At 47.2% G+C, this 12,323-nt stretch overlaps 1 protein-coding gene across 1 annotated transcript; it reads right to left on the minus strand.

Moving 5' to 3' along the window:
• Positions 1–2,003: 2,003 nt before the first annotated feature.
• LOC137793317 (galanin receptor type 2-like) lies at positions 2,004–4,694 on the minus strand. The gene is made up of 2 exons (XM_068589408.1): positions 3,844–4,694; positions 2,004–2,994 (listed from the first exon to the last, which is right to left on the minus strand). The coding sequence occupies exons 1-2, from the start codon at positions 4,692–4,694 to the stop codon at positions 2,004–2,006; spliced, it is 1,842 nt and encodes a 613-aa protein (XP_068445509.1).
• Between the last annotated feature and the right edge of the window lie 7,629 nt (positions 4,695–12,323).

Consider the following 12,323-nt stretch of genomic DNA (forward strand, 5'->3'; position numbering starts at 1 on the left):
TCCCCGGTTGGAAAAAAAAAAAAAAAAAACACTGCGCCAATCACACCTTTGAAGGGTGATAGAACGGGTCATCTTATGTGTCAGAGGCGGAAAAAAACAGGTCAACAAGTGTAAATTAAATGTAGTGCCTATCGAGAGCCGGTGTTTGTTTCGGTCGATCGGGTCAAGCCCTCCGGCTTTCACAGGAACGAACGTAAACCGGTTTCTCTGTATACATCCGTGGTTCTGGACCGCTGCAGGGACTCGGTGGCCGGATGAAAGCGGCTCGCTCCAAGGTAAGAAAAAAGAAAACGGTTGTGTTTTCCAGGTGAATAAAGGAAATGATAATGTTACATTCCATTTCTGCCAACAGAGAATGATCCAACCTGCCCTGAAAAACAGAAAAATCCCCATGAGCACCCTGGAGTGGCCTATTTACTCTGTATTGACCAAAAGAAAAACTGCTCCTTGCAACCGCTAACCCGCTGCTGACTGAAAGTGATATCGACAAGATGGATATCTACGTCATTACTAATTAGTCGGGAGGGATGGGGAAACGACCCCCGTACCCGGCAAGCAAAAAGAAACGCAGTGAATGATGAGGTGAGGATAAAACGGCAATTTATTGTCAGGCTCGGATGCTGATTCTGGAGAAAAAAAAGAAGCACTTTGCAGTTGATTAAAAAAAAACTTAGTAAACATTAGCAATTACCAAAATTACATAATGAGGTGGGAAAAAGTCACCACCGTGCCACTTCAACACAAACTCATCTCTGTGATTACAAACCACTTCAGGCACGTTAAAAAAACATGTTTTCGGTTTGTTTTTTGGGTGAGCTGTATGAAGGTGGATTTGTGTCTTTTTTACCCAAGCAAGTCTAGTTTGGACGTAAATTATCTCCAAATCTCTATTTGCTCTCAATTCAAGAAATTTCCTCTCCAAAAAAAAAGAAATGCTCTCAAAACTAAAATTTTCTCTAAAAAAAAAAAAAATTTCTCTAAAAAAAAAAAAAAAATGCTCTCAAAACTTTAGAGATTTTTTTTTTCTTAATAGCAAATGTTTTTTTTGTGTATTTTTTTTTTAGAGCGTTTTTTTTGGGGGGAGAGCAAATATATATTTTTGACAGAATCTTTTTTTTTTGAGAACTTTTTTTTGTGTATTTTTTTTTCTTTTTTAGAGCATTTTTTTTAATTGAGAGCAAAGATTTGTAGATAATTTACTTACAAACTACAAATTTGCTCGGGTGAAAAAGACACAAATCTACCTTCATACGGCTGACACTTAAAATTACCTCTAAAAAAAAACGATAGGGTCTCGCCTCCAAAAATCTGATGAACCTCGAAAGACTTTTCATAACAAAAATAGCAATATCACGTAGTTATGATGTGCAAAAAAAAACCAGAAAGCCATTCATTGTATGCTTGGGTTCATCTCATATTCCCTGCAAATCTCCCGTGTGACTGTACACATGAACAAGAAGTGCTGCCGGGGGTCCGTATCTCATCCAAGACTGCAGACATTGATGGTGACGTTATCCTGGAGAGACCTGATCCCGTATGTATGTACATGAGCAAAGCAAGAAGACAGGACACGGACACGTCCTGCTGGGTTATTGTCTTATTAAGCACGACTGTGACAATCAGCTCCGTTACTTACGATACGACTCGCGCTTTAATTGACTTTCAGTGAGTATTTTCCGCCCGAGGCTTAATAATATCCCCGTCCAAAAATCATCCCCCCCGCAGGCTTTTACTCCCATCGCTGCTCCCTCCTCTTCAAACCCTGAACTCATCTGTGCACCCGGATCCCCGGTGCATTCGATGACGCCGAGCGAGACGCAGTGTGTCGACCAGGTCAGTTTATCCTCAAGACAAACAATTGCTTTTTGCGAGGGATTAACTTGAACTGAATCAAGTGTGTGTGTGTGTGTGTGTGTGTGTGTGTGTGTGTTTATTTTTTGCTGCCTGAAAGAAAGCCAAGAAAAAGAAAAGAAAACCTCCCCGCTGGTACTTAGCGGCGGCTCTTACAGGCTGGTTATATCGGTTGTTTCATCCTCCCTGTCGTCTACCAGAAAGTAGGCTTGTGATGTTTTGCCTCCGCGCTGCCCGGCGTAACAAAGCGTGTCCCTCCCCATGGTGAGGATGTCTCTCTTATCGGCCGACAGAGTGTGTATTCTGCCCCCCGAATGCCTCCTCAAAGGCAGCACGTCCACTTCCACCGACTCGACTCTTAAAGGTAACGATCCGGCGCTCTCGTTCACGGAGTGTCTTCTCGCGGGCGGGAGCTCGGCTCGTTTGTCCGAGCGGAGCTGGCACGGGAACAAGGCGCCGTCGCACACGCTGGGACTGGAGCGACACCAGTCCGAGATGCTGTGCTGGGACCCGGCCCGGCTGTCCGAGCTGTCCACGACCTTCTGCCCCAGCCCCTGGCCCCGAGCCAAGCTCAGCAGCCTGGGGATCGTAGCGATGGACGCCGACGCCGCCGCCGCGGCCGCCACGACGGCGATGCGGCGGCGCTCGCTGTCCGTGGCTTTGCCGTCCGTCGTCAGCGAGGCGGGGGACGCCACGGCGGCCGAGCTGGAGAAGGACGAGGAGCCGAAGAGGGCGGCGACCTTCTGGTAGTAGCGCGTCCGTATGACTCTCGCCGAGCGGTACAGATCCCCGATGAAACAGTAACAGATGGGGTTGAGGCTGGAGTTCGTCAGGCCCAGCCACTGGGCGAAGGGCCGCGTCTGCAGGAGCCACGACGGCGGCCTCTGCTCGCAGTCGATCCAGAGGTCGATCAGGTAGAGCGGCAGCCAGGAGGCGGCGAACAGCAGCACCAGGCACACCACCATCTTGGCGATCTTCTGGCGCGTCTTGAGGCGCGAGGCGTGCAGGGCCTCGCTGCGAGGATCCAGGTCGGCGAACGTGGTTTTCTTCCCCCGCCAGAGCCGCCTGCCGGTTAAGAAGCCGATGGTGAGGTTAAAGGTCACCGGCAGGCAGTAGAGCATCACGAACAGCAGCACGTTGTATCTGTGGGAGAACATGGGAATATTATATCCACCTTCACACGTGGTGAAACACAGAAAAAATAGATTTCTGACGCTGGAGATGCTCTCCGCCTCGTGTGTCGGGGATATTTTTATTGCACGCTCCCTTCGTCATGGATGGCGTCATCAGAAAAGTCACATTTGCTTCTTTTTTTAATGAACAAGACACACGGATCAAAAGGACAACGTTGTGAGCAGCGGCACTGAACTCCCAACACAATTGTGTTTGATGGTATTTCCGGAGAATGAACACCGTTTCTAAGCGTTTGCGGCGCACGCTCGCAACGTGATTGGCAGGCAATGAAGCGGAAAAAGAAAAAACATAGAGAAGGAAACACAATCGAACGCACCCTCCAGTCGCTTGACACCACATGATTAAGGACGACGAAGCAAGACAGAGCGTCCGCCTCGGCGTAAATCACTGAGTAGTTGGAGTGATGGACGGTTAAATCAAATCCTCTGCATTTTATTTGACCGCTAAAAAGCGGACGGCCTTGCAGGAGATGAAAGGGAAACTTTGGCGATTTTTCGTCTGGTGGGGAGTACATGCAGACCGGCGGCCGAGCGCCACGGCTCATTTTTTATTTTTTTTTGGGTCGTTAACACCCCTGAGTGCAGAATGAGTCATCCAACATTTGGAAGCGTAACAGGAGCCGAGCGCACGCCAACTTCCGTTTTCACTGGGACTTTTGGGAGCCAATTACTGCAAAACCGAGAACTAATGGATGGTAATGGCTGGAACGTCACCCTGGGCCCCAACAGAGGCCGGTGGCTCGCCGCATTTGGACGAAAAAGATCAACAAATGGCGAGCAGAGGAGTCCTAAAACCTACCCCTGCTTGAGGCGATGCTGAGGCCACTTCTCCTCGCAGACCAGGATGGCGAAGGTCCCGAAGCTGATCCGCCGGCGGCGGTTCATCACCGCGATGGGAGCGCACATGACCGACGACACCGCCCACACCACGCCCACGGTCGCCAAGATCCGCCGGCGGGTGAACATGGACCGGGCGCGCAGCGGCGAGCGGACGCTGTAGTAGCGGTTCACGCTGATCACGGTCAGCGTCAGCACGCTGGCCGAGACGGAGACGGCCTGCGTGAAGGGCACCGCCCGGCAGAGGAGGTCGCCGTAGACCCAGGCGGTGTAGATCTGGCTGCCCAGGGTGATGGGCATGCACACGCACACCACCGCCAGGTCGCACACCGCCAGGTTCACCAGGAGGTTGCGCGTGGCGCTCACGCCGGCCAGCCGCCGGCTCCGCCTGTTGGTGAGGACGCGCAGGGACATCAGGTTGCCGGCGAATCCCAGGAGGAAAGACAGGCAGTACATGACGGTCAGAGCGATGGTGCTGGGCTCGTGGAGCGTCCAGAGCAGCATGCTCTCCAGGTCGGACAGGTCGTTGGCGGAGAAGGTGGACGGGGACAGAGGGAAGGAGGAGGAAGAGGAGGAAGAGGGCTGGGGGAGCGAAGGGGATGTCAGTCGGGAGGTGAAGGAGAACAGCGAGGGCGAGGGTGGGCTGAGGGAGGCGGTGGGGGAAGTGAAGGTGGAGGGCAGAATCATGTGGAAGCTGAAGGTGTGGTTGAGTCTTTCCGGAGCGCCGCCGTCGCGCTGCTCCTGCAGCAGCGGAGAGAAGCTCGGCCGGACGGAGCTCCAGTCGGACGGACGGGCCCGGGACGACGGATCCATGCTGCTCTCTCTCTCCCGAGCGGGAACCGAACCGCGGCGGAGGGATGGAAATCTCCCGACTGTTTGGGGGGTCACTGCACCGGTTTCCCCTCGGTCCTCATGAAAACCCATTCACGGAAAACATGGAAAACACCCAAAAAATCAGGATCCGGGGGGTCCTCACTGTCGGCCGGACAGCATTGTCAGGTTCCCGTCATGTGGTCTGCAGGTCCTGCGGCTCCGCGTGGACGGGCGTCTTACATCCTGTGAGTGAGACGGCGTCGTGGTGCTGTTCAGCGGTCGGTCCTCAATAATTCCCCCAGAGGACGTGGCAGTGTGAACCTGATAATCCCCGCCGGCTGTTAATAGACTTCCTCGCTTTCAAGGAAGCCAAACATCATGCAGACCCTCTCCCCACACTCTCTCTCTCTCTCTCTCTCTCTCTCTTCCTCCGCCTCCTCACACCTTCAGTCCATCACAGGGATGCAATCCGATCTGTTTAGAAGAAGAAAAAAAAACATCACAGACATCAAAAAACTGTATTAATAGCTCTGGAGCGGACCAAACAACAAGGGGTAACACACATTCCTGGAAAGAAAAGAAAAGGTTTTGTAGCCAGGAATTGATTCGATACTTCCTGTAATTTGAAAAAGGATGAAGAAAAATGTTTGCGCTACAGCTTTAGTATTAATTATTCATTGATTAAACACAGATATAGGGTGTCGCCGGGGACTTATCGATCTCATTTAGCAGATACTGCTTTCCGAACAAAGAGTCCTGCAACATCACATTATTGCCATTAAAAAGGGGAAATGGAAACTTCATCATTTCCACAACAGACGCATCCTCAAAAAGACATATTGTATTAATGCAAAGTGGACAAAAGGCAGAGAGCTGTTTGTTCAAATAATGATCTCACTCTTATCCCCTCAAGCCGTCCAAATGTCTGATAGTGTTTACTGACCTGGTGCGGATCCTCTTTCAAGCCTGAAGATGTGGAAAAAGCAGCAGGTGCTGACTGAAGATCTGCACCAAAAACACACACACACACACACACACACACACACACAGAAACAATGGCAAAGTTGCACCTGAATCTCCTGCAGCCGATGCACGCGCTTTAAATAATCCTGCGCGTGGGTCTCACGCTCCGGGGAGATCCATAGTGGGTTTAAAATAAATGAAATGAAAGACTGTGCGTTTCCCGGCAGCTTGTCTTTGCCGCTACGGACTCCTCAGAGGTCTGCGCTCCTGCCGGCGGGAGCTGCGAGCTCATCCGCCACTGCAGGACTGGATAGAGAGGAGTAAAGGGAGGGAGGGGGCAGATGCTGCTGCTGCACACATGCACACACACACACACACGCATGCACACACAACCATGCAGCAGTATCTTAAGCTGTAATCAATCAGAAAGTGGCCGTCACTTCACTCTGCAGGCTTCTCCTCCCGCTGACGTCACTTTAACGTTTCCTTTGTGGTGTTGCATCGGATGCAGCGTCAGGTAAGCTTAAGTCTCACTCTCTCTCTCTCTCTCTCCCTCTCTTTCTCTTTCCCTCTCTCTAGCCCTCCCTCTCTTTCCCTCTCCCTCTTTTTCTCTCTCGCTCTTTCTCTTACCCCTTTCTCCCTCTCTTTCTCTTCCTCTCCATATCTCCCTCTCTCTGTAATTCCAATACTTGTGTTTATTGTGTGTATTTGTTCAGGAAGGTCTTGGGGAAACGATGTATATCTGCAAAAAAAATCACTTTTAAAAGATATTTTGATAATAAGTATGAACATCCAGCATAATATGAGCCCGATTCCCCAAAAATGCCTCCTGGAGCGTCAATAAAACACCTTTTTGGAAAGATTACGACCTAAAAAAATCAGAATCTGCAACAACAATCACAATAAAACAAAGTGTTGGCTTGTAACGAAGGAGCTTCAGTCCAAAAACTGTTGTTCGGTTCAAATTACGTATTTTAAGCCAAAAGATTGTTGGAATGGGGCATGCTGGGACTTAAAATGGCCACGGGAGGATTTTTTTCCGCACGGTTTCCAAAAGGTTCAACAAAAACAAACAGTGGGGCGATGTTGTTACGATGAGACGCGATAACTTACTGTCACAAGACGCGGCGAGAAGGTAACCACGTTTTCTTCCGTTAATTATGAAAGTGGCGGCAGTAATAAACAGTGACATTGCTTCCAACGGGAATGCCGGTAAATCCACCGGCGAGGTGGTGCAGCTGGGAACACTAACGGGACGGTGACATGAGGAGACTTCCTGATTTATCCAGTGTCCTGCTCCACGTCGTCACGTCTGAATCACTCACATTACAACAAGATGAATATTATATACTCTTATAAAACAGCCTATAAAAACCTGCGGGGCAGGAAAAGTGAAGCCAAAGCTGAAGCGCTTTACACTTGCATTCTGTCTAACGGCCAGCAGGGGGCGAGTCTGACCGTATTGAAGTCAATGAGGAAATGACTCCACTTCTTACTTGATGTATTCCCTCAGTAAACATCGTAAACATGAGATTATGCTCTCAATCTGTAGTTTGGAGTCTTCTTCAATACATCATGATATTAATTTAGATGAAGATTAATACATTGCACTGTATTTATATCGCACGACCTAGTCAACTATAGTGATATTATCTTAACCTCAGAAAGTTATATTTGAACATTTCTGCCTGTTCTGTCTTCTACATCTTCATATTAGGCAGATTTATATCTACGTTTCATCCTGATGTTTTAAGTTGGCCCTGAAGCCATGAACAGAAACCAATATTTATCAGTTTATGCGAGTCCCAATTGAGCTTATTTACATATTCACAAACAACAGCGTAATAGTTAAAGTTGGCACTGTGGTAGAGTTTAAAAGTACTTCAATTTAAAAAGAAGAAATATAGAAATGTGTTTCAGTTCAAATGTAGTCACAAGTCTGATGTTTCTGGTCAAGAAAGTTGATTTTCGTGCAGTTCAGCTGGTTGAAATCGAGGCGTTTGGTGCCGTTTGGCTCGCGCCTGCTTCCTCCATCATGAACGATCGAGCAGCTCCGCACAAAAACAACAACTTCACCCCTGAACACAATGAGAGGGTGTTGATGCTGGCCGGCGTCCGCTGCTCCTCTGAAGATCAACAAAGGTGAACTCTGACCCCCGCGGATCCGGCCGGCTATCGCCGCGAAACAGGAAACACTCGCGCTTGAATTTGTCAGTTTTACTACATAATTCATCTGCGCTGACACTTTGTTGAGACCAGCCGTGCGGGTTTTTATATCATTTCAGATACAAAAAAAACCATTTCATAATGCATGAAGCCGTGTAATATTAACCCTGCGAGAAGGAACACGCGTGTTCATGTGAAAGCACTCAAACATTCATCATGAATCATTGTCACAGATTCATCCCGCGATTACTGAGAAGACTGAAACCAGTTTCGTGCTTTCCACTACTGTTGGCGGGACTGAAAATGTATTTTAATTCATTAAAAAAGGAGGATTAATCGGACATGGGCACCAGTATTGACTATAGCACACATTATTTAGCACGCTCAGCGATCCCCGTGATGACTGAGGCTCAGGATGGATCAAAAAGAGGAAGGTTGTATTTAAACGGCACCTGAACACGCTTCCTGTTCTCGGCCCAGTGGGGTTGGATCAATAACTCCACCGTCGTGCAGCGTTTTGATGAAATCGTCCACGTCGCGCTGTCGTCCTGCCGCCGTTCTCTCTCCTTCAGCGGACTCGTTCACTTCTGTCTCCGGTCGACCGGTTTGCTTCTCTTGTCCGTTTTATAGACGATGAGTTCGAAGCTCGCGGCAGAAAATAACCGCCTCTCACATTGTGAATGTGGGCGAAAGCAAGCGGCGCGTTCTCAGAGCGACAGAGATAGGAAATGAGACGATTGCAATGTTTATTAACTGGCTTTATTTTAGAGCAGTGGTTCTCAACTGGTGGGTCGTGGGCTTTTGCTTGGGCGAGAAATTTTTTTAAAAATTTTTTTTAGCCTGTGATTTTATTTTGAAGGGACTTTTCATGCAGCGCAGTGTCGTTTTTTTCCGTTGGCTCGTCCCTCCATGTTTTCATGTGCCAGGTTGGGTCAAACCATTCTGATACGAGGGGGTCTTTGGGTTTTTTAGGATAATTAAATTAAACGTCCTACTGAAGATAAAATTCAGCTTATGAACTTACACTTATAGTTGATTTAAAAGTGTATTAAATACATGTTTTTAAAGGATTTTTTCAATCAATGGCAATTTTAAACTATCTCAGGTTCAAACTGCGCCATCTTTTCATTAAATACATCTCGATTTGGGTCGCGGCTCGTCATCCAGGGTGACGGTGTGTGTGTTTTAAAGCGTCACAAACACACGAAAACAAGACATACCGCCACGGCTTTTGAAACCAGATGCATTATGAAACATCATAATGTCTCCGTCACTACAACAACGCGGCGAACAAGTCCGTGTTTGAAGAGTTTATCTGCAGCGTCAAACACCCACAGTGAGATAAAAAGACGTGGAAAGACTGCAATATTGACTTCTGGCGTCAAAGTTGGTGAGTCGAGTTATGAGTTATGAGTCACCTCGAGAGATATGTATTATTTAGTTCAACTTTTATCGACTGAATCATTTATGTTTTTTTTCCCTCCATATTCCCCTGAGGACTCTCAGATATGAATCCAAACAGACAGGTCCAGGTTTTTTTTTATTAAAGCTTAATTTTTTGATTTGTATTTCTTGTTTAACAGTTAATTTAAACAAAGAAAAAAATGTTTTTTTTCCCCCGTATTCTTTTATTCTGGACCTCCACCCTCTCTAGAGGAGCGTCTCCTTTAATGGACACACCTTCAAGGATCACGCACCATCACCGGCTGCCGCGGTGGACGCCTCTCACACCGGATACTTCTTCAGAAAGTAACTCGGAGGTAGAGCGGGTGGCCCCGCGCACGCTAGCGTGGACAGCTATGTGTGTGTGCGCGCGTGTGTGTGATTAATGACATGTCGTAGTAAACCCTTTTCAATGCGCGGAAGAAAAGAGCGGCGACCATAACTTACCATACCATAATATAATCTGCTGCACGGTGCACCGCCGATGCATCTCCCTCCGTGGCCTTCACCCTCCCTTTCATCTGCCGTAAGTGTGCACCAATGAATGCAAGCTGCCGCGAGCGCCTGCGTTGTCGAACTCATCATAATGGACCCGTACTTGTGTAGCGCTTTTTTTCTCGTCTTCCAGCCAAACAAGGCACTTTTAACACAACATCATACACACGTTCACACTACGGGAGGCGGTCGTGTGCAATTTAGGAGGTTCGACCGTACTTTCAGAGTGCAGCAGCAACAATAGAGAGATGAACTAATTGCTTGAACTTGTCACAGCAGACGTTAAGTTAAGCGAGAATGTCTGCAGTAATATCTTATAAATTCATGAATTCAGACACATCATACCGCTGTACAAAAAGGAGGTAATTGTGTTCTCCGTGTCGCAGTAAATCTGATCTTTGCAAAGATTTTTTTTCTCCAAAAAACACCGACCCATTACACCAGACGGCCGGGTGATAACATCCACAACGTGAGATAAGCTCTTCTGTGAAATTACTTTTTAAAATACGAAGCATTCCACGTTCCTGAAGCAATATACCGCTCGCAAAAGTAAGCAGTGCATGATTACTTTTCCCCACCATGAAACCTGATTTTTACATACTGGGTAATGTTTTTTTTTTTGAATAATCATTCATGTCACATATTTATTTTTGCTTCACCCTCACTTTAATTGAGCTGCGAGTATTTTTCTCTCCTCCCATCGGTGCAGGGAGCAGCGATTCTCACCGGCATCAATAAGAGGATGAGCACATCCAGCTCGGCCCTGAAATGCTGACGAGTGGAAAGTGTGAAAGGAGAAAGTGTGCCGTGTTTCAATGCTTCGCGGCGGCGGGAATAAATGTCACTCGGACTCCTTCAGGGCGCGCGTCGTGTTTCGGCCCGTAAAGGGCAGCACAACAAAAGGGCAGCGGCGTTCAGCCACCTCCTCGCGCACGCCGCCGCGCACGCCGCCGCCGCACGCCGCGCACGCCCTGAATGGAGTCACAGCGTGTGAGCGGAGCAGCACGCGGCGCGTCACTCACAGCTGCTCATCGCCATTGCAACTACAACTATTCGTGGCCCTTTAGGGCCTCACCCGAAACCCCTAATCCATAATCCATAATCTTATTGATGGTTTGGGTTGTCTTTAGAGGTTGTGCATGAGGATTAAATGTTATTATAGCCCTGATTTGAGCACTATGAACACTTAAATTCATGTCCTGGTGCAATATTCACTACGTTTAAGTTTGTTTAAGAACTTTTATACTCATTTTTTATTCCATCTGTATATTAATATTCTTTTTACTGTTAATTAATCTGTTTTATTACATTTAAGTATGTTTAATTACTTTTATACAATTTTTTTATTCCATCTGTATGTTTTTATTATTTTTTTACAACTATTTTTTCATCTGTTCTATTGCAGTTCTACTGTTTATTTATATTACTTGATTTTTTTAGTGTATTATTATTATTTACTTGTGAGCAGTGCTGCTGTAATCCTGTAATTTCCCCACTGAGGGACTAATAAAGGATTATCTTATCTTATTTTATCTTATTTGTATGTTTAACTTGAGACATTAACATGTTTTATTTAGTTTTTGGGGGATTTATACCATGTTTTTTTCTTGATTTGTACCTCGTGACCTGATAGAAAAGGGTCCACTCGTTAGGGGACACGAGGACTGAATCCGTTACTGTTTCTGTTACATTCAGAACCATCACAGGACGTTTGTTCATCATATGGACCGTTGTGAGGCCTGTGACTTGTGTATTGATAATAATAAGCATTCAGAAAGGTTCGCTCATTCGCAGAGCAGACTTGGATCTGCAATTAGTAAAGTAAGACGTTGTCTCTGCTCACTCCTTGCAACGAATAAATGTCCTGATTGATGAGTTTGCCACCAGGTGTCGACTCAATTTCTCCATCAGTCTCAACAGGATCCGTCCTCTCTTCAGCCTCCTCTTCGTCAACAGCTCTCTGATTATTTTTTTATTCCCGCATATATAACGTATGATAGCAACCAGATTAAATCTCATCCGCTTTGCTGCACACACACACACACACACACAGGTACATTGTGATACGTGTTGGATGTCTCTGAAAACATGCGAGTCGAACCTTCTTTTATTGGCTGTTGAGCTTTTCAATCGTATTGTCTTGGTGCTTCTTGGACCTCCTGCAGCAAAACAATCTGGATTGATGAGCGGCTCTGAGCCGTGAGCGAGCCTCAGGGTCAGGGACCACGAGTGCAGGAGCCTCAGGGAGTGAACTTCCTTCAATTTTAAAGTTGAGTAAAGTTGCCAGAGGGCATTTCCTCGCTGAGGGGAGCCGCCGCGAGACCGTTCCAGGGCCTTTCGCCGAAGTTAAACTCTGTCAACTGAACTGAGACGCGAGGACTCGACCGGGGATTCGCAGTGAAGTTACTTTACGGGTCCAATTCAGGACGTCGGAGAAAGCTCTGCTCATTCCTCTGCGACAAAGATGTTTAAAGGACATTTAAACATGATTGCTGTTGACATTTTCCCATTCATATGATCAATATGTTGTATACATACTTATAGAGCGCACATGTGGTACAC

This window comes from Clinocottus analis, unplaced genomic scaffold (genome assembly GCF_023055335.1).
Source record: "Clinocottus analis isolate CAN_PGR_092001 unplaced genomic scaffold, fCliAna1.0.p SCAF_22, whole genome shotgun sequence".
NCBI lineage: Eukaryota > Metazoa > Chordata > Actinopteri > Perciformes > Cottidae > Clinocottus > Clinocottus analis.

Bases quoted from the DNA above. Each gene is read 5' to 3' on its own strand.
- LOC137793317 (XM_068589408.1), bottom strand. From the start codon at position 4,694: ATGGATCCGTCGTCCCGGGCCCGTCCGTCCGACTGGAGCTCCGTCCGG. The intron at 2,995-3,843 runs GTAGGTTTTAGG...GTTCTCCCACAG, and splicing joins CAGCATCGCCTCAAGCAGGG to ATACAACGTGCTGCTGTTCG.